The following is a 23,372-nucleotide window of genomic DNA, read 5'->3' on the forward strand; positions in this document are numbered from 1 at the left end:
ATGGCTTTCCAGCGAAACTTCTGCAGCACTGTCGAAACAATCTTGGCAACATGTAGGCCCACCCAGTTTCCTTATTTTTGAGCCCTGAAGAAAGACATCTGTGGATGCTTATTTGCTTCAGATGAAGATGTGCAAGCTTCGGTACAATCACTGTTCTGTACAAAACCACAAACATTTTCCATGAAGGCATTGACCATCTTTTCTCACACTGGAATGAATATACTAATAATTGCAGTGATTACTTTTGAAATAATAAACTGTTTATTTACTTTTTTCCATCTGTCTTTTCATTTGATTCCCTCCTTTTTGATAAAATATACAAAACAAAAAAGACATTTTGATCAAAGCCTTGAGGAGATCTGCTGTTTCACACAATTTGTCTAGTATGCAGAATGAGGAGGCCAATATCCAGAAGAACTTCATTAACATTCATAGGGTGGTATTCTTTCACGTGCTTTTTAAGTGCATTATTGTGATAATTTGTCAATCACAACGGACTAAACATTTGAAAGAAGTAAGGAAGATTACAGTTTATGGTCTGATCAATCACAAGGTTAATGGGGATAGAACAACAAGCTCAAATTGGGATGCAAATTGACTATGTCCTCTCTGAAGGAACAATACTGCCATTTGCCTCAAAACAATAAAAGGAAACAATAGAAAACCCACAGTCTGGATGTCTGGACAGGGGCTTAAACCACCATCCTACCAACTTGAATTTAGTGCCTTAGATACTTATCACTTGATACTAAATTATGAATAATTAATAGCATCCACACACCACTATTTCTGCCAAACTGAATTTCCCATTAACATCTCCAAAATTTGAACATTTCTTTCTACTGACAAGAAGAAATACATCATTTTTCAATTAAAATTTCCTAATAAATTAGGGACTGGTGTACTGTAACAATTATAAACATAAAATTTTTTAGCATTAGCTCAGAAGTACAAGTCTATGTTGTTCTATTCAAAATTAATTTAATTCTATGTTTTTGAATGTGTGAACTACTGTATTTACTTTGATTTTTCATTTTTATGCAGCAACTGGATGAATGAATGACTCATTCATTCACACCACACATATTAGCATATCAAGCATAAAATTTGTTTCTGGAAAATACTGATGCTGCTCCTCACCTTGGCCAAGTGGAATAGGAATTATGCTGTCACTGTCATACACTGACTTCACTGTAATACCACCATCTCCAAGCCGTTGAGCCCATCGTCCCTTTGGAAGATCCATTTGCCTGTTACTTACTGGAGTCCCAGTTAAGTCATTGTCTGCTATCTGTTTTTTGGCCCATAATGGTAACTGACCAACACTAAACCTGTAAATTTTTGAAATATTGTAATTCTCACGAACAAGGAATGACATCAATAAACGCAACAAACAAAAAATGATCTTAAGGATCCTCTTAAATACTTTAACAATGAAAACAATCAATTTTTGACAAAATAATGTATTGGATAGATAAAAATATCTACTCATCAAACAGTGGCAGAATGCACACACGAAAGAAGGTTATAATAGGCAAACTTCTGGAACCAGTGGCTCCTTTGTCAGACAGAAGGGCTGAAGGGAAAGAATATGGGTCAAAGAAGAGGTCTGAAGAGATCTAGGAAAAGGGGTAGATTTTAGGAAACTCACCCAGAACCACAGAGAAGACTTACCAGACCGGATCCTGGGTAACTTTCAATAAATCTAACCATTTTTGTACACCTCTCCAGTCCTTTTGCTTCACCCATCTTTCTTCTCATTCAACCTATCTGCCTGAAGAAGAAGCCACTGGCTCTGAAAGCTTGCCTAATTATAACCACCTTTTATGTGTGTTGTGCCGCCTCTCAAATACTTTCTTATTTATAATGCCCTAGCACTTCTCTATTCTATGGGACTAACTGCCCAGTAAGGGAGAGTACTGCTCAAATAATTTTCTACCTTTCACCAATTTATTAAACTTCACTTACTTATTTATCTAGATAAATACTTTTTTATCCTCTACTATGTTACGTATAAAACTCATTTGTGGGGGAGAATTATATACAGGTTTATAGGATACAAACAATGACAGAAGCACTGTCCACTACATAACACCAGAATATAGTAAGTGCACTGCCTATGTTACAATAAGGAAGCAGATAACGACAGTAGCATTCCTAGTGGCCTGGCTATGAATGTTGAACGCATGAAACTGTGGCACAAAAATTGTATTCCTGCTTTGTGAAAGACGAGTATTCAGTGATAATATTTCTCATCTGTACTTTATGATTGGGCTTCATAGTCTACTGATTAAGTACTTGCCTGGAAATATTTCTGTGACCTTGTGAAGCAACACATTTGAGTTATCTCAACCGAAACTAAAATTAACTTCTCATAGCTGGCTTCACCTTTTGACTGTACAATTATTTATCTGTAAAGACCAAGACTGTAATTTTCCCTGTGTGGCCACTGTCAAGAGGAAAATCTGAAAATCATCTGACATGAAATGAAATGTCAGAGAAGCTGGTTTCCTCACATTGTTTTCCTGAATATGACTTCTTTGTGCATTGCTCTCATTGAATTGCATTGTATGTTGTTCATATCCTGCTTAATTTTTGCTCACATCCATACTACTGTATGAAGTAAATCTTTCCACATTTGTTTTTTTACTTATAAAACAGAAGCTGGTTTCACTGCACGGTGTCCTGTTGACCAATGTATATTTGTTCCTGCTTATGAATAAAAGTGTGTGCTGCTCAATTCAAATACTCTGGTGCTGGGCACCACAGAAGCTGCATGCTCACCAGAGGAGATGGACACAGACAGGCATTAGGGGCATCACAGCCAGGCAGCACTGTGTTCGCACAGTGAATGCATCACATCATGTGTATACAGTGACACAGTAGCATTTTATGTAGCTGGTGGCATTTTATGTGGCTGGTATACAGGTATACAGCACACAGCCAGTCAGTAGTCCAGTGCTTGCACTTGATGTTATTGTATCTATCTTCACTGTAATAGGACTGCTTGAGAACTACCTTGCTTATCACCCAGTTACGTTCTTTGGTCACATCTTGGATTTCTCTCTCCATTGCTCTGGGCCCTGTCATTGCTATGGTGAAGGCTCCGCTTATCACCTTGTTGTCATCTAGGTTGTTTGTCCTTGTCCTCATCTGTTGTTTGTCTGCAGCCTGTCTGTCATATTTCACTCACTTATCATTAGTTTGGGTTACTCTTCTGCAGGCAGCTTCCCCACCTGACAGCTTCCTCTGTTCCTTCTGGAGCTCGAATGTGCATACCGACATCCGGGTAACCGTGCATATAGCAAATACATTTTAAGTATATTGCTCATATAGTATAATATTTTTGTTTATTTGTATTTTTCCTCTTTCTCAGATTTAATGCAGACATCTTAAATTTTTGTTGGAGTGGGAAGATGATTCTAGTACACTGATTTCTACTAAAGTGTGTTTGTAGTAACTGTTAATAACATTTGAACATAGCTACATAGCTACTGTTGCATTTTTAACATTTGAAAGGAAGAATGCTCTAATGACAGACTACAAAGTATGTTCAGTAGCAAGAAGCAACACCATTTGAAACAGAATTACATGCTCGCTCCATGACAAAAAGTAATAAAGTTGGATACCAGTTTTGTTGAAAGCTTCTAAAATAGAGTTCTAGTTGCATACACAACTAAAAGATACTAATGCATTAGCTTTTAGCCACAGCCTTCGGCCTTCGTCAGAAAAGGACACACACACACACACACACACACACACACACACACACATAAATACACTCCTGGAAATTGAAATAAGAACACCGTGAATTCAGTGTCCCAGGAAGGGGAAACTTTATTGACACATTCCTGGGGTCACATACATCACATGATCACACTGACAGAACCACAGGCACATAGACACAGGCAACAGAGCATGCACAATGTCGGCACTAGTACAGTGTATATCCACCTTTCGCAGCAATGCAGGCTGCTATTCTCCCATGGAGACGATCGTAGAGATGCTGGATGTAGTCCTGTGGAACGGCTTGCCATGCCATTTCCACCTGGCGCCTCAGTTGGACCAGCGTTCGTGCTGGACGTGCAGACCGCGTGAGACGACGCTTCATCCAGTCCCAAACATGCTCAATCGGGGACAGATCCGGAGATCTTGCTGGCCAGGGTAGTTGACTTACACCTTCTAGAGCACGTTGTGTGGCACGGGATACATGCGGACGTGCATTGTCCTGTTGGAACAGCAAGTTCCCTTGCCGGTCTAGGAATGGTAGAACGATGGGTTCGATGACGGTTTGGATGTACCGTGCACTATTCAGTGTCCCCTCGACGATCACCAGTGGTGTACGGCCAGTGTAGGAGATCGCTCCCCACACCATGATGCCGGGTGTTGGCCCTGTGTGCCTCGGTCGTATGCAGTCCTGATTGTGGCGCTCACCTGCACGGCGCCAAACACGCATACGACCATCATTGGCACCAAGGCAGAAGCGACTCTCATCGCTGAAGACGACACGTCTCCATTCGTCCCTCCATTCACGCCTGTCGCGACACCACTGGAGGCGGGCTGCACGATGTTGGGGCGTGAGCGGAAGACGGCCTAACGGTGTGCGGGACCGTAGCCCAGCTTCATGGAGACCGTTGCGAATGGTCCTCGCCGATACCCCAGGAGCAACAGTGTCCCTAATTTGCTGGGAAGTGGCGGTGCGGTCCCCTACGGCACCGCGTAGGATCCTACGGTCTTGGCGTGCATCCGTGCGTCGCTGCGGTCCGGTCCCAGGTCGACGGGCACGTGCACCTTCCGCCGACCACTGGCGACAACATCGATGTACTGTGGAGACCTCACGCCCCACGTGTTGAGCAATTCGGCGGTATGTCCACCCGGCCTCCCGCATGCCCACTATACGCCCTCGCTCAAAGTCCGTCAACTGCACATACGGTTCACGTCCACGCTGTCGCGGCATGCTACCAGTGTTAAAGACTGCGATGGAGCTCCGTATGCCATGGCAAACTGGCTGACACTGACGGCGGCGGTGCACAAATGCTGCGCAGCTAGCGCCATTCGACGGCCAACACCGCGGTTCCTGGTGTGTCCGCTGTGCTGTGCGTGTGATCATTGCTTGTACAGCCCTCTCGCAGTGTCCGGAGCAAGTATGGTGGGTCTGACACACCGGTGTCAATGTGTTCTTTTTTCCATTTCCAGGAGTGTATATTCATTTATACAAGTAAGCACACCTAACGCACACATGACCAACTCTGGCGTCTCTGACCCAAATGCATTGGCATTCCAGTCTGAGCTGTCAGAGATGGTGGTCATGTGTGCACGAGGTGTGCTTGCTTGTGTGAATGACTCTCTCTCTCTCTCTCTCTCTCTCTCTCTCTCTCTCTCTCTGTGTGTGTGTGTGTGTGTGTGTGTGTGTGTGTGTGTGTGTGTGTGTGTGTGTGTGTTTCCTGTCCTGACGAAGGCTGTGGCCAAAAGCTAACATGTAAATGTCTTTCAGTTGCAACTGTCTGCAACTTAACATGTCATCTTTATGGTAAACAGCAATTTATCTTTCCTTTCATTGTTGATATTCCAACCTGTACATTGTTTAAAATGAAGTTCTTCATTACATATGAGACAGCAGAGAAAATGGACGTGAACAAAAGTAAAGCGGATTACAATCCGTATGCATACAATGCATTTAAATTGAGCAATTGACATATGGTTTCATAAGCAGGAGCAAAAATATTTAAGTCCACAGAACACAATGTGATGAATCCAGCACCTGTTTCATACAAAATAGAAACAAATATGAAATAATTTATCCCATCCAATACTATGGATGCAAGCAAAAATCAGGCAGAATATTAGCAACATATTTACAATGCACTTCACAGAGTGTGAAACACAGAAGAAGTCAAAATTAGGAACACAATGTGATGAAACCAGTTTATGTTTATTTTGAAATGAGAACAAACACAATGTGATGAAACCAGTTTATGTTTATTTTGAAATGAAAACAAATATGGAAGATTTTAAATCACTCTATAAGGAACTGGTATGAAGAAGGCTTGACAAACTTGCAGAGCTCCAAGTGGCCTGGCAGTGAACCGAGGGCATATTACTGAAAGACCCTGTTTACAGCCTTCTACACAAATAGAAACACAACTCACTTGGTCAATCAGAATAATTTTAACAGTCAAGAGGCCTCTGGGCAGAGAGATGCTGCTTCTACACATCTAGCAACCGAGGAACATTTAGCACAGCTTAGTGTACACTACATGAAAATTTAAAACAGTACTTACCTGCCTGAGTAAAAATCTTTCCTCCTCCTGTTCCCTCCCCACCTGATCTGAATAAATGAGCTTAAACTAATAGCTGCTTACTTCTCCTTCTTCAACTTGTATTTGTCACCAATGTCTGCACCAGTTCTCCAGATTGGCCATTTCAGAGAAACATCCAGCTTTAAAAAGAAGTAATAAAGGAAGAAAAGAAATACAAGTACCTGTAATCAGGCAAATCCGTGTTCGCATTTGGATCGTAGTAATCTCGAGGTGGAGAGCCATAGCCATCATTATCCAGATGTACACCATTTGGTATTTTTAGGGGCCTCCTGTCAATATGGAACATCTTATGTTAATACACAAATTTTGTTCTTCTAAATATGTGTTTGTTTCTGAGATAATAATTATAAAACTATAAACCAAATATAAAATAATTTTATAAGCATCAAACAACGTATTATCTTCTAAATGATGGTACTGATGCAGTGGTGACCTCTCCCCCAATTTCTTACTCACAACCTCCGTAACAACCATATGACGTTCCAAAAGCATTATCCATACCATGAGGTTTCTACATCTGCAATCATTCCCACTGTAAAATCTGCCCTGTATACCCTCCCACAAACATCTACTCCATTCCCACTAATGATAAATCCTACAACATAAAAACAGGGCAACTTGCAAAATGGTGCAGTAGTTTATTAACTAACCTGTGTGGACTGCACAGGATTTTATTTTTTATGGCTTTTAGTTTTTCAGGAAACATGACAGCTGGCTATATTAGAACAGTTTCTTTATTTGTTACTTGTTTCAGTCAATGACCATCATCTGGCACCTGATTCAACATTAAAAAACAAAGATGATAACAATACCTCAATGTACCAAATGTCACAAAGACATTGAGATTTTGTTGTCATTTTCTTTTAACGTTGATTCAGGTGCCAGATTATGGTCATTGACTGAAGCTGGTAGCAACAAATAAATTGTTGTAGTATGCCAAAGAGTCGTAAGTTTCCTCAAACATATATCCACTGCTGACAATTGCCTGAAGAAAACTTTTTTTTAGTTTAGTTTCTAGTCTCCAGTTCTCCAGTCTCTCTCTCAACCTCCATCCCAACCCCCGACCTCTCCACTGCCTCCCCCCTCTCTCTTTCTCCACAATTCATTTCTCTCCTTCTTGGTTCATTTTTACCTTTCACTTTGTCATAATCTTTGGATTGAAACTGGTACAGTTCTTACCAATGTGCTATCTTTGAACTCCTGCTCTCTCAACTCCCCACCTGCCCTCTCTTCATCTTGATCTCATCTTGTCCTCACAGTAGATGAGTCCCTCTCCCCCTGGGAGTTGAGTGGCCTGCCCTTCCTTTTTAACTTTCCTCAACCTATTCTTCTCTTCAAATCAAGGAAAGAAATGATAGCTCCAAAAGCCATGGTGCCTATCGGCAGTACTAATATTACATCTCCTGAAGGTAATTACTAGCAAGCAATTCTCTTTCTCTTACAATTTTCTCAATTAAATTTTCCTTTTGATAAAATTAAGATATTGTTTCCCTACTGCATTACAACTGCAGTGACTTAGCTTAACCAGTAAAAACAAACAAGTCAACTCAATTTGATGAATCAGTTATCTAAAGCAGGATTGTTTCTTTTGGGTATTTTTAAAGTCCTACAACTACTGATTAAAAAAGTGCCACATTATAAGATAAAAAAGAAAGAAACTTATTAGTAAATAGTTAAGTGTTATGACAATTTTGAAAGTTTGTTGAATGGACTATCACAGTGATATAACAGTCACAAATTATGTTCAAAATTACAAATTATGAGCTATTAAAACAATAACAAGAATAAAATCTATACTTTTTTTTCACTGAAAGTATTATCATTGTTTCGAACGGATATTTTAATAACATATTTTTCACTGGATATAAAGTACTTATTTTTGGTATGTAGGTGAAACAGATTTACCTCCCTGCTCGTGCTGCTTGCTGAGCAAGCCTTGCATGCATGGTAACAACCATGTCATGTGGAAGTCTCCACACAAAGATACAACCATCCCCCGATGCAGAAACCAGTCGCCTGCAGTCTGCTGTGAAGCGAAGACCTGTCACCAGCTCAGAATGACCAAACATTGTTGCCATACATTCCCCGGAGTAATAATCATACACACACAGAGTCTTGTCAGTGCAGCTTGTTGCAGCATATATACCACTAGTGTCCAATACCACCTGTGTGAATTTTAAACCAGCCAACATTAAAACTCTTGTCACTGATGTACAAGTAGATGTATCTCTTACTGGGCAGTTGATAAAACAATACAAGGTTAGAGCAATGAAAGTCAAAAACATTCACCTTCCTTATTAATGTTTACCATTTTATTCGACTTCTTTTAACAGCATCTCCTTTTTAATTTTTATCTGTTTTATGTAATTATTACAATACCACACACCTTCTCATAAAATGATATTACTTTATTCAGCACACAGATAAAAAACATTTTGTGTAATCACTGATACATAAATTTTAGATGCTATTTATAACTTTTTTTATTTTGGTGTACAACTGAAATTTCACGTAATTCACAGTGGTGAGACAGCTGTGTAATGTTAAGTACAGATAAAATAATGCACCTTGAATAATAACTACTTGGCTACCCTTGTAAATAATTTGTATAACAACCAGTTTCATAGCTTAGAAACCACATGATCAAGTTCAATATGCTAAATCATGAAATTAAACTTGTGACATTGATGGGACTGAACATCCCTTGTCTTTGAATAAATGACAAAATTAATGATTCATCAGGCAAGCAGGAAGCACAGGTCCATAATTCTCTAAGCTTGCTATGAAAACAGAAGGGATACCAGTAGGCCAAACATAACCAGTTAATTGTTAGATCGAGGGTCACAATCCACCAAAAGTTCAATAAATACAGCAGAGCGCAATGCATGAAGAATGCAGGTGACAGCAGTTACCATTCAAATGTCTACTTATGGTTGTGTTTATCCCTCATACAAGATAGCATGTGATAAATGAAGAATACACAAACATGTTTGCCATACACTTGCATCAAGTTCCATCTCTGAATATAAAGTGTTGCCTTAACCAATTGTCTCCGTCTCAGTTGATACGCAGCCTACAATTTACAGTCTTCTGATGAACCCTGTTAAGTTATGAAATATGATCTCTCCCCATGAATACAGCAGTGGCCTAGAGAGGAGACATATTCTTCCTCATATTTCTTCCACTATAGCTATGGGCCCTGTCCTTCAAGAGATTGTTTGCCATGACCAACCCGCACGACATGCTTGTTTCTCTTAGTATTTGTATGCTGCCATCCACCAATACCATATCACTTTATATGCTTTTTTGTTTGTCCACTGCCTTCTCTCCCCTCAACTTTTAATGTGTGCAGTTTTTCAATTTAAACATTTCTTTTAAATATATGAAGCTTCTTTGTAATGTTCTCCCAAATTGTCCGTCACTTAGCTTCAGTATGACACAGGATGGACTGAAATATTCAGCCATACAACTCTTATACAATTGAACCAGTAGTGTAAAGAATTTCAAGGACAATAAAATAAACTGCCAGAACCACAAGCTGTAGAGTCCAACAATCCTTTAAAATGCAAGGTGTACACAAAACCAAACATTACAATATTATAAGTTGCGTGCATATGCACACATTTTTGACAGTTCCTTTCATGTCAGGAAGCACAGTTTAGAAAATGTTATTCTTTAGCTCTTGTGGCATAAGCCTTGAGACATTCTGAATAATGTGTTGACATTATAATGAGCAGTTTATTGGGGGGGGGGGGGGGAGGGGGGGCACTGTGAAAAATCTTAAAATTGCTCCACTGATCGTGTGATAAAGTAAAAACAAGAAAGCAGTTATTACTCTACTAAAAGTCAATGGCATCAGTTTATGAGATGAGTTATGCCCTTCTGTGCCTCTAATTGAGAACAGGTTCATAAAGCCAATCATAAGGAGGCATACAGCTTCAGGAAGATCCCTGCTGTGATCCAACCTAGAATTTTTCACTGACAGAAAGCACTGCCACAGGTAAAGGCAAATCATGTGTCACAACAAATCTGTGGAGTAACCACAGATAAAACCCAAAACTTTCTACTTGGAGTCTGAAAATATATTGAAATACTTACAGTATAATTAACCTAGCTTTTTTGTTGATACTGGATTATAAATACATAGAACATAAAAAGTACAGAATAGCAAACACACACACACACACACACACACACACACACACACACACACACACAGAGAGAGAGAGAGAGAGAGAGAGAGAGAGAGAGAGAGAGAGAGAGAGAGATGGGGGGGGGGACTCCAGTTGTGCATATAAAATACCTTTATCAGTGATCCATCTTCACTCACAGATCCCTTGAATGTTTTGCTGTGCTTCCCACTGTTCACATTATAGACCCTGATATTGCGATCCTGGCATGCCGTTAGAATATGCTTCTGTCCAGAATCCACCTCCATATCATACAGTGTCGTCTTGCCCGCAACATTGTGACCACGAGAAAATTGATATGTTCCACCAGGTGTCTGGAATAGAACACAGAAAAAAACTTTGAAGCTTATGAAAAATATCAAGCAATTATACCGACTCTCACTACTCTTACAGTTATGTATTGTGAAATGACTTTCAAGAATTTCAATGCAGTTTTGTGTCTGAAGTGAAAATCCATCATTCAGTTATTCAGAGCTATGAGCACTCACTGTCAGGTACTTTAACTGAGATGTGGCAGTATTGCTATTGCTGTAAGTATTGCCCACAAATGGCAAGGATTCAGGTTTTCATTCCTGGTCTGGTAGACTGTTTTTACCAGGCAGGAGGTTTCAGTAAAACTTCACAATAGTTTAAAAAAACAGCATTATAGATGAACAATGTAGGAAAAAGACAGATTGCTACTTACTACAATGAAGACACGTCAAGTTGCTGACAGGCACAATTAAAAGACAGTTACTTAAAGCTTTCGGCCACAGCTTTCATCTCAGTAGCACAGGACACACACACAAAATTCATACATACAAGCAAGCGCGTGTGCGCGCCCGCCCGCCCGCCCGCCCGCCCGCCCGCCCACACACACACACACACACACACACACACACACACACACACACACACAAAAAAACAGCCAACTATCACTTGGGATGCAAGCAGCAATCTAGAGTGGGCGGTAAAGGGGAAGGGATAGTAGTGTATAGGTGGAGAGATAGAGATGTAGAGAGAGAGAGAGAGAGAGAGAGAGAGAGAGAGAGAGACGAACACTATCTGGTGGAGTGTGCAGGGACTAGACTTCCAACAGGTGCAGCATTAGGAGGTTGTGGAGCAAGGTGGTTGGGCAAAAAGGAGAGGAGCGGGGAAAGATGGGCGGGTTCATTGGCAGAGGGCTGCAAATAAACAAGGTAGGAGACGAGAGTAGGGAGGAGATGACAGGACAGAGAGGGTAGAAAGTGTAGAGGGTGTGGGGACAGTATGTTACCATTGGTTGAGGCTGGGATAGTTATGGGAGCAGAGAATGTGTTCTAAGAATAAATCCCACTGCACAGTTCAGAAAAGCTGATAGCGGGGCAAAGGATCCAGATGGCTTGGCCAGTGAAGCAGCCATTGAAATCAAGTGTTTTACATTCAGCTGCATGTTAAGCAACAGGTTGGTCTACTTTGCTCTTGGCCACAGTTTGGCAGTGGCTGTTTGTCCTCGTGGACAGCTGGTTGGTAGTCATACCATTATAATAAGCAGTGCAATGATCGCAACAGAGCTGGTAAATGACATGGCTGCTTTCACAGATGGCCCAGCCCCTGATGAGGCAAGATAAATGACACCCCTCATGGCCACCACCTACACGTTCCCCAAAATCCACAAACCCATCAATTGTGGACACCCCATTGTGGCTGGTTATTGTGCCCCACAGAAAGAATTTCAGCCCTCATTGACCAACACCTCCAACCAATTGCTCGTAATCTAGCCTCCCACATCAAAGATGACAGTCACTTCCTTCACCAACTCTCCACCATCCGCACTCCTTTACCTGCTGGATCCCTACTCATTATCGCTGTTGAAGCCGCATCCCCACACAAACATCTGTCATGCCCACGGTCTTACCGCTATCGCTACTGAACACTACCTTTCCCAGTGTTCTTCAAGAGTCCAAACCCACTATCTCATTCCTCATACATCTTAATAATTTTATCCTAACCCACAACCACTATTCATTTGAAAGGAAGGTATATAAAAAAATTCAGGACACAGCCATGGGCACCCGTATGGCACCCAAACTTTGGCCAAGAGCAAAGTAGATCATCCTGTGGCACAACATGTAGCTGAACACAACAAACTTGATTTCAATGGCGGCTTCACTACCTGGACTTCTGGATGCTTCCCTCCACCACCACTTTTCTGAACTGTGCAGATGGAAGTTATCCTTACAACACATTCTCCACTCCTGTAATTATCCCAGCCTCAACCTACGGTAACATACTGTCCCCACACCATCCACCCAACAGTTTCCACCTCCTCTGTTCTATTACCTCCTCCCCATTCTCATCTACCACCCTGTTTATTTGCAGTCCTCTGCCAACACATCCGCCCATCTTTCCTCGCTCCTCTCTTTTTTTGCTCCTTTTTTTTCCCCCACCTCCCTGCCCCACAACCTCATGACATTGTGCGTGTTGACTGTCTGGTCCCTGCACACTCCACCAGACAGTGTTCGTGTCTCTCCCCACCTGTACATTACTATCCCTTCACCTTCCGTGCCCCCTGCCTGCACCCCACACAATAGTTGCATTCTGGTTCAAAATGTGGGAGTTGGCAGTTGTGTGTGCATGAGGTGTGATTTATTGTGTGTGTGGCGGGGGGGTTTCACTGATGAAAGCTGTGGCCAAAATCTTTATGTAAGTGTCTTAATTCTGCCAGTCAGCAACTTGACATGTCTTCTTTAGGGTAAGTAGCAATCTGTCTTTTCCTACACTATTGATATTCCTACCTACAGTTTCCATTGTTTGAATTTTATAAATGAAATTGTTTAGTTATTCAAAGCATCCCTAACTGTCCCTCAGCAAATTTTTCTCTCATCACACTTTAACTATTCACAGTACTACAAAAGATATTGTTTATACATTATAAACTATTATTCTCAACTGTAAGCAGAAAGAGGTTTCTGAAGAAAAGTACAGCAGCGAATACGAACATCTGCAACAGAACATGAGGAATATCTATTACTAAAGCCAATTTAATTTCACAAGATTTCAAATTATGAAGGGTGCCTCAAGTCTTTTTACATACAATCACTAGATAGAACTTGTCATACGTAGTCAAACTAACGTTGTTTGTAGGTGTACAGCAATATATCAATGTGTGTCACATAGAATTTTAACTCATGTTAATTTCCTTTGATTCACATCCCACCCAGTGTCAGGCAGCTACCAGTTGCATTAGTAGGCTCAGGTATGGACTGTCAAATCAGGACTAACATATCAAGGGTGGTTGCATAGGCAGCAGCCATGGATCAGAGAGAAGACAGATGATCAAAGAATTTTCCGGACCTTAGCAAGTCACTAGAATGTCCACATCATAATTACAGGGAGAGGTCCTATCTCATGCGGGATACAAAAGGGCCTCAAGATAGCACTGATTATAGTCTTTAGGACTTTTAGTCATCAGCAGTAAGATCTCAAAAGTTGAGCAGAATTGCAGCCAGGAAAATGTTAACATATTCTAACCATGTAGCTCAGAAATTGGACTAGCAATTTGATCACAATAAGACTTTGAAGAAATAATAGTGTGAAAAAATGAAAATGTGAAGGTTTTCATTGGATGAATTTTTACAGTATTTGCAAAGCCCTTAGTCAACAAGAAATATTTTGATTTGCTTCAATAAACTTCTGCTAATCAGCTTCTGAAAACACTGTTAAGACGGATTTGCAGAATTTCCTCATCATCTTACTACTATCAGTCAAAAACAACTGTTCTGAACAACACTGAGGCTATCTGTAATATGACAGAAGAAGATCACTTATGACCTACCAACAGATAGAGGCACCCTTAGGCATATCGAAGCTGCAGTGCTTTTGATTTTGATTGAATATTTAGCTCTGAAAAAGATCTGTTCCTGATAGATTACAGACAATTTGACTAAAGCTGAAAAAACAGGTTGAATGGTGTAAGGAATTTAGAAAAAGAAAATCAAATATCCAGATAGCTTATAATAACGGAACACGAAACTTGGATACATTCATGAAAGCTGGAAACTAGCAGCAATCAATTGTTTACGCATTCCAAGAAACTGACGACTAGATTCTTTGCTTACTCTGGACTTGTCACGACGTTCATTTAGGGAACTGAGTAACAGTTACTGAGTTAATGCTGAATAGTGTGAAACAAATTTGCCAAAACTTATCACTGAAATCAGAAAATATAACTGAACACACATCCTTTTCCTTATCTTCCCCTTTTTGCAAAGGGCATTTTTTTTCTTAACATCAGAGCTATCAGACGAACTTTCTTTACTTTTACATGTGTGCATGTAAGAGTATGAATATGTTTATTTAACTAATGATAAATACAGTACAGAAAATACAAAAACGTAGCAGGACTGCCAAACAAAAGATTGCAAAACAAAATTATTAAGAACAGAAACATGTTTTACTCACCCCCTGAAGCTGCCTGAATATAATGGACTTGTCTGCTCCACATGAGACCATTTGAAGCTGGTCATGAATGTTGAGGAATCGAACAGCTGTAATAGATGATGAGTGGTCATCTAATGTCTGAAGGAAGTTGTAATCCTGAAATAGGGAACATTCTATTAACTTTTCTGCGTCATCAAATACATAACAATGTGTGTGTGTGTGTGTGTGTGTGTGTGTGTGTGTGCGTGTGTGTGTGTGTGTGCGCGCGCGCACGCGCGCTCTTCCATGCAAAGTTTCAAGACCAGACAGACATACAATCACACACATACTAACTTCAAAAAAGAATTACAATCATAGCTGTCATAATAGCCAATACTGAATAGCCTTGTCACTAATACTAAAAAAGAGAAAAATGTGTTTAGCATTTTCTTTGGTACTCTCAGATAAAGGTGAGTGTAAGGTTCCTCTTGATTGGTAACAAAATATTATGATGATATTGATGATTATTATCAGTATTTGGGGTGGCAGATGGGAGAGGGGCTGATTACTATTAGAAAGTTGATGAAGGGGTGGAAACCTATCCTAAGATAGAAACGTGAGGATGTGTAACTAGTAACACTAATGTTGTAAAAACAGTGCACCCTTCGCCAATACTTCATGAAATAATGAATCTGATTAGTCATTACAGGTGGCTAGGTGACTGTAATTCCATTTAATTCTGTACTCTGGGAGAGGAAGGAGGGAAAAGGAGGTATGTCTTTTCATATGGGCAGTGAATACATTCTGCAGAGTGCAGTGTGGCATAAAATCATTACTATATGTATCTAGTCTTATTTCCATCAGAATCTACAACATTGTAGGTTACCAGCTTACAAGTATGTCACAATACATATGCTTATGTTATAGCCCATCTTTCAAAATTGAATATATTAGTACTCACAACTTGCTCAATTTTCTCAACAAACATCAGCTAAGAGCAAAAACTCCTCGAGCACATTATACTTTTCAATATTCAGACAATGTTATGAAGGTAGTTAGGCAGATAATTAATGGTTAATACACCAAATAAGGTCAAATAATAAATGGTAAAAGTGGCTACTATTGCACTGCCAGCTGCATGTGACATCTTGTCAGTGACTCTAGTTGTAACATCATTGTGTTGCCATAATCATGTCATTGTATTGTCACCACTGTTGTTAAAATTGTCATCAATATTACTATCTACATCTACATCTACATGATTACTCTGCAATTCACATTTAAGTGCTTGGCAGAGGGCTCATCGAACCACAATCATACCATCTCCCTACCATTCCACTGCCGAACAGAGCGCGGGAAAAACAAACACCTAAACCTTTCTGTTCGAGCTCTGATTTCTCTTATTTTATTTTGATGATCATTCCTACCTATGTAGGTTGGGCTCAACAAAATATTTTCGCGTACGGAAGAGAAAGTTGGTGACTGAAATTTCGTAAATAGATCTCGCCGCGACAAAAAACGTCTTTGCTTTAATGACTTCCATCCCAACTCTCGCATCATATCTGCCACACTCTCTCCCCTATTACGTGATAATACAAAACGAGCTGCCCTCTTTTGCACCCTTTCGATGTCCTCCGTCAATCCCACCAGGTAAGGATCCCACACCGCGCAGCAATATTCTAACAGAGGACGAATGAGTGTAGTGTAAGCTGTCTCTTTAGTGGACTTGTTGCATCTTCTAAGTGTCCTGCCAATGAAACGCAACCTATGGCTTGCCTTCCCCACAATATTATCTATGTGGTCTTTCCAACTGAAGTTGTTCGTAATTGTAACACCCAGGTACTTAGTTGTATTGACAGCCTTGAGAATTGTACTACTTATTGAGTAATCGAATTCCAACGGATTTCTTTTGGAACTCAAGTGGATCACCTCACACTTTTCGTTATTTAGTGTCAACTGCCACCTGCCACACCATACAGCAATCTTTTCTAAATTGCTTTGCAACTGATACTGGTCTTCGGATGACCTTACTAGACGGTAAACTACAGCATCATCTGCGAACAACCTAAGAGAACTGCTACAAGAAAAAATTAGTAAAAAATTGAGAACAAAACAAAGTAAAGATTAACAAACCAGTGTACGAATGAACAATAAGACAAAACAAAGATTGATGGAAGAAGAAGAAGAAGAAGAAGAAGAAGAAGAAGAAGAAAAAGGCAGGTAATGTGCTGGAAGGCTTAATACTATGGTTCCAGTACTTTTTGTCTGAAGTATTGTCTGTGGTTTATGTTCTTAAGAAAAAGGGGAGAGGGTTCAACTGGTTTCACATGGATGTAACAATTTTTAAGGCTGCACTTTGTGGAATGAGCAGGTGCCTGTAAAATTCACAATTTGTGATAAATACAAATACAGAAGCAAATTTTGCCTCAAAATGCAAAAAGGTGAAATTACCTAGCGAGTGCTTTTTCATAGAAAAATAGTTCCTCTGGATACAATTTATCAGAGACAGTTTGGAATAGATTTATTTTCTGCATATAAATATAAAAAATGTACTCAGTTTTCAATTACTAGTATTGCAAATTATAAAGTGAAGCCCTATTCCTAAACATAATGTGCTTAAAAAAGTGTTTGTAAAATCAAAAATGCAAGAACGCAATGATGTATCACTATGCTTTACACTCTAGTGTTACACCAGTTCCTTGCAGTTGAAGGGTTTGTATAAAATACAGGCCATGTAATGAAAAGCAGAACTCAACTGGGGGACCACGTGTCTTACAGGATAGAAATATATACTTTCTCTGCTACATATACTTCAAAGGTTAGTATAATGCAGACACTTAAACACAGCAGTTTCAGGTGATGGGTCTTTTGAACTGTGGTTGAGTCAAATACTGGTAGAGGTTGGGCCTGAACTGGTGCCCACTAGACATGTGTCCCATCCGAGAGGTTCACACATGGCTGCAGAGTGTGGGAGAGCGAGCACGAATACACACTGTATACTTTTGCGAAAGTTGCCGAAGCTGACTGACACTGGCTCGCTTAACTATACAGCTGAGCAAGGGTGACATAGCAAAGTGGGCACTTGTTCATGGCCATATAAATGTCACGTGCTCGCACTAACTTGCACACAGGCTACACACTTTGAGTGTACACATCTGCCACATGTTTCCCTTAAAACCAGAATTGGGTAAAAGTTATTCGACTGGCAAATAAAAAATACAGATAAAATTTTATTTGTTATTCATGAACACCAAATAAAAATATTTGTTCGAAACATTATTAATTTGTACAAATAAAAGCATTTATTCATATTCTGTGAATAAAAAGCAAAACAAATAATAGAAACTTCTGTTTAAATTAGTTACCAAAACTATTTGTCATTGTGACACACTAAAGAAAATGATTCTACCTATCTACACACACAACAACATTATTTGTGATTTGTATGTTCTGTAATCATCTTTATTTCAGGATAATGACATGACTTTCAAATCACAATCTTCAGCAAAAATTGTGAAATCATCAACTTCGCTGTAGTTTCTGCCACATTCAAAATAAATTTTCTTTTTACACCATAACATAATTTAAAACTGGTGACCTGACTCCTTAGATATTTATTTCACTATTAAGTGTCTGTAGTTTGTTGTAAACCTCCCTTGGTCATGAACAGTAATACAGATAAACCATTTGTTTTTAAACCCTGGGTATGGCATTGCTGCAATAATTGCAGTTGATATAGAAAGGGGAAAAAGTCTTTCAATTATATCTTTATGATTTCTCAACAAAATAACTTCCCAGTGTGGTGCAACTTTATGAACTCTTATTTACTCAAACTCAGTCTCTTTTCCAAAATTTTTCAGTCTCAAAGCTCTACGTAACAGCATAGACAGGCTACAGATCAAAAGCAATCTTACCTTTTAATGAAAAGCTTACTCAGGGTTAGTCCTAAAACAGTTTTGGATGACTTAAGATGACCAGCAACATTCCACAAATGTTTTACAGGACTTCAATTATAAATCAGTTGATGGTAATCACTAGGTTGAATCTGAGTGTTGACACTGAAGGGACCTGGACATGTATAACAGGTCTAGGTGAAATCAAATTAATTGTTGGATTTTTTACCGGCAACTGAATTCCGCTCTTACTGTTTTAGAATTGCTTGAAGTAAGTCTATGGGCAGTAGCGTGAAAATACCCAGACCCTGCAATATTAGTTGTAGATGACTTGTACCTGCAAAGTATAGACTGCTATGACTCGTGATTCACTGTAGGGGTATGGGCAGACAGCTCTGCAAAGAACTTTTGAACACTTTTCCGAAAACTGCATTGAGCAACTAGTTTGACAGCTCACATGCAATGGAAATATTTTATACTTCACAACAACAAACAAATGTGACCTTACTGATGGTGCCAGGAGAAAGGCAGGGATTAGTAACCATCATATCATAGCAATGATGGTTACTGGAGTTAATAAATCAGTTGAGGATGGGAGACAAATTTTGCTGGAAAAAACAGATAGGTTGTTGTTAGCATCCCACTTCAACAATGAACTTACATCATTTAGTTCCAGTATGATGGACACAGAGGTTGTAAATCATGCTGTTTAGAAATATGTGCCAAGTAAGTGAATTAAAAACAGAAAAGACCCACCAACATAATACAGCAAATGCTGAGGAAGCAAAAATTATTGCACTCTCAGTACAAAAGAGAATGCACAAACAACGAAAGGCAAAAACCAATGTTAGTAGAGATTTTTGAGTGTATAAAAAGATTGATTCATGAAGCATATAACAAATACCACCATTATTATACTTTAGCAAAAGATCTTGCAAAGAACCAAAGAAAATTTTGGCCCTATGTAATATCACTCAGCAGCTTGAAGGCCTTTATCCCCTCACCTGTTGGCCCATATGGTGTAGCAGTAGAAGTTATCAAAAGGAAAGTCAAAGTTATAAATTTCACATTTAAGAAATTGTTCATGAAGGAGAATCATACAAACATATCATTGTTTGACCATTGTGCAGGTTTCCCTATGGAGAACATAGTAATAGGCATCCCTGGTGTAGAGAAACAACTGAAAGAGTGGACAACAAATATGTTGCCAGGTCTGGATGAAACCCCAGTCAATTTTACAAGGGGTACTCTACAGCATTGGCCCCTTACTTAGCTTGCATTTATCGCAAATCTTTACATAACAGGACCACTCGCTTGTTGTCCCATCCATACTTAATGAGTAAGAGCCATATGATAGTGGATGAGCAGAGTGCTACTGCCTCTCTCTCTCTCTCTCTCTCTCTCTCTCTCTCTCTCTCTCTCTCTCTCTGTGTGTGTGTGTGTGTGTGTGTGTGTGTGTGTGTGTGTGTGTGTGTGTGTGTGAAGAGAGTGATGTCAATGAACATTAATCACATGAATGTAATGCTCTGTCTGAACTACTTCGTTTAGAAAATTGCCAACATCATCAAGCAGTTGTGTGGTACCTGTTACCGAATGCTGTGTGTTGCTCTTTATTTTATTTTCTGCTTTTGAGATGAATGAAGAAGCTAGTCCTGATTCATCACAGAGTCTGATTATGACCACCAAAACAAAACACCAAAAGAGATCACTGGTGTTGCAGAAGCACAAAACACGGATGTAGGCTGGCTGCCTGAGAGAAGGCCTATTTCCCCACACCACTCTTCTGTCTACACTCACAGCCAATGCCCAGTTTATAGTAGGGGGAAAAAAAAAAGAAAGAAAACAACAACAACAGTGCATCAGTGTGTGACTGGAAAACAAAACCTCTTAATATATTTCGATCATGCTGAAAGTCATCCTCTAACGCGGAAAAAAAGGTATTTTCAGTTCTGCTTTACACTAAGTGCCTTGTCAGTTCTATCTGTGGTGTGCCAAATATGGATAGCACAGCTATGAGTGCTCATGACAGGTTGAAACCAATACTCTGCAGATTTTATAATTATCAAATTGGATGTTGAGAACCACCTTAAATCAGAGGCAGGAAAATAGTGCTGCTTCTAAACAGAAAGCTTAAAAGGAGCCAAAAGGAAGAAACAAGCAAAGACGATCACATAAAAAAAAAAAAATGTAGTTTTTTTCAAAGGCAAATACTCCAGTCAAAAATCTCCCAAATCACCACTTCCCCCCCCCCCCCCCTCCTACAATCGGTTTCAAAGCACTAAGGCTTCATCCTCAGTGTCATAGTGTACAATGTTTTAAATTTGTGTGTGTAATCATGTGCAAACAAAAAGAATTTTTCAAAAATATGTGCTGCATTTTCAGAATCCCAATAATGAGAAAGTCGGTCACGTAAACAGACAAACAGCCGGGAGAATGGTGTGCTGACCACATGTCCTTCCATATCCGCATCCAGTGATGCCTGTGGGCTTAGGATGACACGTTGGCCGATCAGTACTGTTGGGCCTTCATGGGCTGTTCGGGAGTAGTTTAGTTTAGTTTAATAATGAAAAAGTGAAGAGCCACTACTAAATCTGATTTTAATGCAAGAACCTTCCTGTAACATACAACACAACACAGAATGTTTTCACCACCACCACCACCACCACCACCACCACCACCACCAACAACAACAACAACAACAACAAAAACATTTAAACACGGAACAACTGACAAATGAGGTGGTCATATCAGCAGGTCAAGTAAATGAATTTTGCTAAAAGAATAAGACGTAATTATGATTGAGCAGAGATGAGATATAAATGTTTATTCTTCCTTTCTGGGTTAAGAAATAGTGACCTACTAATTTTTTTTTATTGAAAAGATTTAATTTAGATGTACTTCAGTTAATGAAGCAACTATAATCTTGTAGGAATTTTGATCAGTTCTCTTAAGTTATCTACAAAAACTGTACAAAATATAATTCAAACAAAACTAATATGAAAAACTTTTATATTTTTAGGAATAAGATGACTTACATTATCAACACTGAAGACATGAATAAGTCTATCACGAGATGCTGAAGCAAGGAATCTATGACCACTTTCTGGCTTACTGTATTCAAGGCACAGTACCTCTGCATCGTGTGCCTCTATCCTGCACAGTTCTTGCAAATCTTGTAACCTATGAATCCTGATAAACAAACAAAATGACATTAGTAAATTTAGCTGATTTCTGGCAATTTTATACATTTATTCATAAACAAAACCATTAAATCGCTCTTTTAAAAAATTTAATAGATATTTAATGTTAAGATAACAATGCAAAACTGTGGTTGTAAAAAAATTCAGATAATAATTTTTAAGTACTGTGATGAAAAGACAACTTCTTTACTTCAGTAGTAAGATTCAAATCTTTTACTCTCTTTCTTTAAACACAGAATGTAACTTGTACAGCATCATTAAGAGAAATGAGTGTCCTGGAATATTGGACACACACACACACACACACACACACACACACACACACACACACACACACACACAACAACGGGGATGAACCAAAGACAGACAGAGATAAAAAACTGAGTGATTTGAAATTTTGGATATGATTGGGATTGGAACTGTTTTTTACAAAAAGATCTATGATGGCTGCTTCTTGTTGGTGCACAGCCAACTCAAAATTTAATAGGACAATGTTCCTGTGCGACAACTCCAGAGGTAAACTACACGACTGAAACTACCTCTGGTATTCTGTGCAGGATATTTACTGAAGGTAAACATCTTTCTATAGTGACTTATCAGGTTTTACAGTGGTGTAGTTGTGCTCCCAGGGTGTTACACTCTAGCTTGCACTGTATTTTGGTGATTTAATTTGTAGCAATTAGTACATGCTACTGGTACTACAAAGATACCAAGTATATGCCCCATGCTTACATACTTTGGCCAAACCTTCCCTGAATGGGTTCAATATATGGTCTGCCCCCAGTCACCTGTCACTTATTAGCACACTCCAAGCAGTCTGCTCTGGAATTAAGCATTAGGTCTGTTGTTGCATATCCTGTGTGAGATCTACACTGAGGGCCCAAGATGGAAGCAGATTTTGTACAGAACACTTGGGAGCTTGTGACAAAACAAACGGATTCTTTTGATCTGATCTCAAAAGTAACCAAATTTTTTTGTCGCAACTTTATCACATTTCCAATACATTTACTAGTTGATATGTGACACTCACTTGGAAATAACAAGTTCTCATGTACATTAAATTTCTCTGGAATTTATTATTCAGGTTCTTATTTCAAGTGTTCTGATTCCATTTATGTAATTAATTTTCATTACAGCACTTTTAATTTTGAAGTTAGTAGATTGACATATGGAAAACTCTGTGAGCTAAATGGTATATTTGAGGAAAGTGATGTATACTGTTTGAGAGTTAAGCATTTCCACTAGCCTGTAAAGTATTTTAAATTACTGAAAACTAATTATTTTCTGCAATAATTAAACTTGAACTTCTGGACAAGTACTGTTTTCCATCGCAGATTTTGTAATGACCACTGTTAGATTCCAGTCTTCAACTACATAGTACTGTTATCT

At 39.3% G+C, this 23,372-nt stretch overlaps 1 protein-coding gene across 3 annotated transcripts in view; it reads right to left on the reverse strand.

Annotated features, from left to right (window-relative positions):
* The window catches only part of LOC126202929 (mitogen-activated protein kinase-binding protein 1), a 939,171-nt gene that overhangs the window by 69,266 nt on the left and 846,533 nt on the right, over positions 1-23,372 (reverse strand). For all 3 annotated transcript variants that reach the window (XM_049937023.1, XM_049937024.1, XM_049937025.1), the window contains exons 11-16: positions 21,819-21,972; positions 14,933-15,067; positions 10,624-10,824; positions 8,226-8,485; positions 6,482-6,589; positions 1,141-1,331 (exon numbers count right to left, since the gene is read on the reverse strand). In XM_049937023.1, the coding sequence (XP_049792980.1) occupies positions 1,141-1,331; positions 6,482-6,589; positions 8,226-8,485; positions 10,624-10,824; positions 14,933-15,067; positions 21,819-21,972 (1,049 nt within the window). The remainder of the gene's footprint in view (positions 1-1,140; positions 1,332-6,481; positions 6,590-8,225; positions 8,486-10,623; positions 10,825-14,932; positions 15,068-21,818; positions 21,973-23,372) is intronic.

Source organism: Schistocerca nitens, chromosome 9, assembly GCF_023898315.1.
Source record: "Schistocerca nitens isolate TAMUIC-IGC-003100 chromosome 9, iqSchNite1.1, whole genome shotgun sequence".
Lineage (NCBI taxonomy): Eukaryota > Metazoa > Arthropoda > Insecta > Orthoptera > Acrididae > Schistocerca > Schistocerca nitens.